A 5,000-nucleotide genomic window follows, 5' to 3' on the forward strand; every position below is an offset into this window, starting at 1 on the left:
GAGACAGAAATGATAATAATAATAATAATATCACAACATAGATCTCATTTACCCAATAACTCGATCTAACGACCAATGAAACTGATAACATTTAATTTCAAAACAACAACACTTGTTCGTTTCCCTTAATCACTGCATGAACCGGAAACATAACTTTATAAAAAAATGAAAAATAAATAAAAAGATTATTGAATCAAAAAAACGATATCAAACTAAGGATCATAGGAAGGACAAGGATAAAAGGATAAAAGTCTAACGTACATACCCGAAGCCAATCCAGAAATGAAGGGAGAATAAAAAAAAAAATCACCCCATCCAAAAATAACAATTCAATAGACATGCCCGAAGCTAATCCAAAATAAAGAAGGAAAAAACATATCCAAAAATGATAGAAAAAAAATAAGGAAATCATAATCCAAAACAATGGCATCAGATTCACTTTCATTAGCCTGCAAATGACGACGCCCATTAAGTGTAGCATTTAGCAATTTCAATTAGAATGTTCTCGACTTTTCGCATAGTTATGGCGTGCGTGCATTTCTTACTAGAACAAACGGCTTATTACCAATAATCAGCAAGTGTTCATGAACAATTTGGTGCTCAACTTATATCTCAAACCATGTTCGATCATACTGCACATTGTAGTAGTATATATACGCGTATCATGAATTCATTTCAAGGAATGCACAATTCATGTGTAAACATTAAAGTGCCAATAAATTGATTTTCGAATCACCCTATGCGTTATAGTATGCAATAACAGTCGTCTTGAAAACAAATATGAATTCGGAATATGAAATGTGATACAGTCTATGACAATGATACATATCTGCATATATTCAAGCAGTCGACACTAACGTAGCTCATGTGTGGAAGTATCAGTGTGTTTTATGACAGATGAATAGCTTAAGAAACAGGGAAGAACGAGGGGGTGGAAGAGGAGGAGGAGGAGGGAAGAGGAGGTGGAGGAGGAGAGGAAGGAGAGCGATAATATGGTGATGGTGATGGTGATGATGATGATGATGATGATGATGATGATGATGATGATGATGATGATGATGATGGTGGTGGTGGTGGTGGCGCTGGTGATAATTATGGTAGTGGTAATGAAGATGATGATTGGTAAAAGAAAGAGAAGAAGGACAAGATGAAACAGAAAAGGAGGTGATAGTAATGGTGATAATGGTGGTTTTGGTGATGAAAATGATAATGATGATGGTGAAGGTGATTATTAAAAAAATGATGGTAATGATGGTAATAAATATGATGATGATTATTATGATTGTGATAAGGATGAAGATGATGAAGATATTTGATGATGATTGAAGATAATGACGACGATGATGGTAAAAATAGTGATTATGATACCTGTGATGATGATTCGAAAAAAAAGATAATAAGAATGACGAGAACAACAACAAAAGAAAAAAAATGAGAATGTAATCATTTCAATCAGTTTTGCATAAGGAAAAGTTCCAAGTACCAAGCATTAAGTATAAATAATATCATAACATACACGCATGAAGCAAACACAAAAAAGAAAAAGATACAAAATATAATAAATGTTAACATATATTTTTTTTTATATACATCCATCGTCGACAAAAGAATATAATGATAATAATAATAGCCAAAGACAAAGATCAGTTGCACAGATAGATTGCAAAACACCCACCAGTCCCTCGGCGATCAGAGCCTGTGGCGTGTGGGTTGTGATGGTGATTGGAACAGCACACTTGATGACGTCACGGCTGAGACTCGTGACGCTGACGGTGACGTTGGCGGGAATGTTCACTTGTCTCTGCGTGACGTCACTGACCCAAAACTGCAAGAAGTATCTAGAACGGGAGAGAAAATAGTGCAGGTTTGATTTCTAGTTTAATTAGTAAGTAACTAAACATTTAGCTAGCTAACCAATCATTTGAATGATCGACGAACCATTTAACTAACGATTTATATACAAAAGTAACCTTATTAACTACCAAAATCAACCAACTAACTAGTAAGCATTAACCTTCCTAACAAATTTATTATTTAACGAACCATGTAACTATCTAACTATATCCATTTAACTAAATAACTAATCACTTAAAGCTTCGGTTTTATCCAGCCTTGGCAAGCTTCAAAACATAATTATTAGAATGAAGCTTGACAGAATGTACTCCATTTTCCCCTAATTTCTTGGCCTATTAATTTAGCGAAAAAAACAACAACATTAACCCCAAGCCACTGTAAGTCACGTTTTTTCTTAATTTAAACTAAAAAAAAAATAACAAGCTATGTACGTTTGACTAATATTGTATGGTGGTTTACTGGCCTATGTGCGGTTATTTTTCTTATTTAGTGTTTGAGTATGGATACATTTTAGGTAAAAAAAATATATTAGAACAAACATTCCATTTATACAATTCTACATTCTTATCATCTTACAACTGCATAATGCAACTGAACAAAAATCTCAGACCATTAGAACTTATAAATCTATATATATGTTTAAAATTACCCGTAAAAAATACAAGATCGGAACAATTAACATTCTAGGTCTGACTCCCTTAGTTTCCATAGGCCTGGCCAGAGAGCTACAATCCCTAATCGGAGTCTGATTCCGGATTCAGATAAAGCCGCGGTTCCACTGCCCTTACCTGACTCTGGAACCAGGCTTAGGTCGGGGATTATCGCCCTTTTGGCCCGCCGTAGGTGGCTATTAGTAGTCGATGATAGTCTTGGAAATTTGTTATATAGTATCATATCGTTCCGACATTATCGAAGACGTTTTGAAGTTAGCTAAACCCGAGCGAATATGATTGCAATACGACCCATATCAAGTCAGGGGCCTAAGTAGAGAAATCCAAGCTTCAGAATAGAGTAGTCCCAACTTATTATTAATCAACTTACGTGGAGTCCCTCGCATGGCCGCTCATGGTGAGCTCCCCCGTGCGACCGTCCAGGGTGAAGAGCGGGTGTTTCTCGTGGGTGCGCCACGACCACGTCTTGTCACCCACGTCCCAGTCGTCGGGGTCGTCGACGTACACACGACCCAACGGGAGGGCCTCCGTCTCGCCCTTTTTTGGGGGGAGGGGGAAGGGGGAGGGGGTGATGAGGACAGGGAAAGGAGAAGGAAGGGATGGGTGAGGGAAAAGGGATGGGGAAGGGGGTGATTGGGATAGGGAAAGGGGAGGAGGTGATAGGGATAGGGAAAGGGGAAGGGGCAGATTGGGATAAGGAAAGGGGAAGGATGATGAAGTGTGGACAGCGTAGGAGATCGAGAGGGGAATTTGGATATGTCAGGGGGAGAGGTGAGAATAGGAAGAGAAGGGAACCGTTTACAATAAGCAGCAGGTAATTCCCTTGACGTAGGGAAACTTATACACACACAAAAAAAAGAATAATAAAATAAGAACAGTACTTTTTGAATCCAGACAATGACAAGACGAGATGTTCATAGTCATCCCCAAAAAAAGAGCGTAGGTCCGTGCACTGACAATAAATCAGCAAAAAAAAAAAAAAAAAAAAAAAAAAAGTACCTTGACAAAAGCACTAAGAACAACACCCTAAAAACCTCCATGACACACGTTCATACAGGTTCAATCTCCCTTCCTTTCCTAGTCTTGTTGCTATTTCTTCCTACAGAAACGAGGTAGCCCTTACCCTCAGACGAATGACGGTAACTGTCTTATCGGCGGAGCTCATGAGGTTGTCGTTGAGGTCTGCTACCGTGAGCGTGATGGTGGTCGTGGCTGTGAGTCCTCGGGCATCGCCGACGACCAGCGGCAGGAGTCGTGTCGCGGCGACTTCGCGGTCCAGCGGCGCTAGTGACGTCACCACGGCCACGCCACGCCCTTCGTCTCCCTCTGGAAGGGAAAAGAGGTTGTGGGTTTTATTCAACTGGAGATTTTGAAATTGTACAATACAAGTTTATAGAAAATAAAAAAACACATAAAACTAACGATAACTTCAAATTAAACTGTCTCCCATCCTCCCAATGATATGAAATAAGAGGTTTGGTAAAGTAACTATAGAAAAATATAATCCTTATACGAACCATAAAGATTCCGAATTTTATCCCGCACACACAATCCACAGAGGAAATAAGTATCCATGTAAACCGATCCTGTAACATCTATTTAGTGGCAGGATACAGGAACAGACATTCAAACCACTGTATTTCCAATGAGGCGAACATCTATCTTAACTTTCCCGTCGCCGAGTGCTACAACAAACATGCATTCATGAACGTGCAGGCAATCCCACCGTTAGTGCTTGCATGTTATTTTCGCGCATGCATTGATACTTGTCTATTTGCAAGGGACTTTAATGTTATTGGTTTTACGCCAGGGATCAATGCAGGATTTAGGGATCTCGCTCGCTTCAGAACCACTCCAAGCAAACAATTGAGGTTCAGTGAAGCTATTTGCCCGGGAGAAACAAACGTATTTTACGAATATTTTGTTTCCTTGGTTAATGCTTGCATTTGCAAGGCAAACGTTTAGGTGTTGTATATGTGTGTGTGCTTGTCTTTGAGTTTTTTTTCATGCATAGCTTTATCTGTAATTAGCTACAATTTATATCTATCTATCTATTTATCTGTCTGTCTGCTTGTCTATATCTACACTATCTACCTATCTACCCATCTACATACATAGTGTCTGTCTCTTTGTCTGTCTGTCTGCATGTCTGTCTGTCTGCATGTATGTATGTAGGTATGTATGTCTGCATGTATGCCTCTCTACCCATCTACTTACTCACCTGCCTATCTATCTATGAAAATTGCATTTGTTATTACGCGGCTGGGAAATTATAGCCATATAGCACCATGCACCATGGTGTAATTTCGTTTCAATAGGAAGATTAATGTTAAAGATAAAAAATCTGAATTGAATTGATAGCTTTTTTATTTGGCTCGCTCTATGCTTTTCACCTTGAAGTAATTTAGCTTGTCATATACGTGCTTGGATGCAAAATAAGTAGCACTATCTACAGGGGTGACAAATTTGTTCCTA

The 5,000-nt window shown here is 38.7% G+C and overlaps 1 protein-coding gene across 1 annotated transcript in view; it reads right to left on the bottom strand.

The window, feature by feature from the left end:
- Positions 1 to 5,000, bottom strand: part of LOC122254626 (putative neural-cadherin 2) — a 124,505-nt gene that overhangs the window by 35,031 nt on the left and 84,474 nt on the right. The window contains exons 15-17 of the mRNA XM_086553026.1: positions 3,649 to 3,851; positions 2,896 to 3,062; positions 1,639 to 1,838 (exon numbers count right to left, since the gene is read on the bottom strand). Coding sequence (XP_086409152.1) covers positions 1,639 to 1,838; positions 2,896 to 3,062; positions 3,649 to 3,851 — 570 coding nt within the window. The remainder of the gene's footprint in view (positions 1 to 1,638; positions 1,839 to 2,895; positions 3,063 to 3,648; positions 3,852 to 5,000) is intronic.

This window comes from Penaeus japonicus, unplaced genomic scaffold, assembly GCF_977035675.1.
Source record: "Penaeus japonicus unplaced genomic scaffold, GWHDUDI00000001_assembly GWHDUDI00000027, whole genome shotgun sequence".
Classification (NCBI taxonomy): Eukaryota; Metazoa; Arthropoda; class Malacostraca; order Decapoda; family Penaeidae; genus Penaeus; species Penaeus japonicus.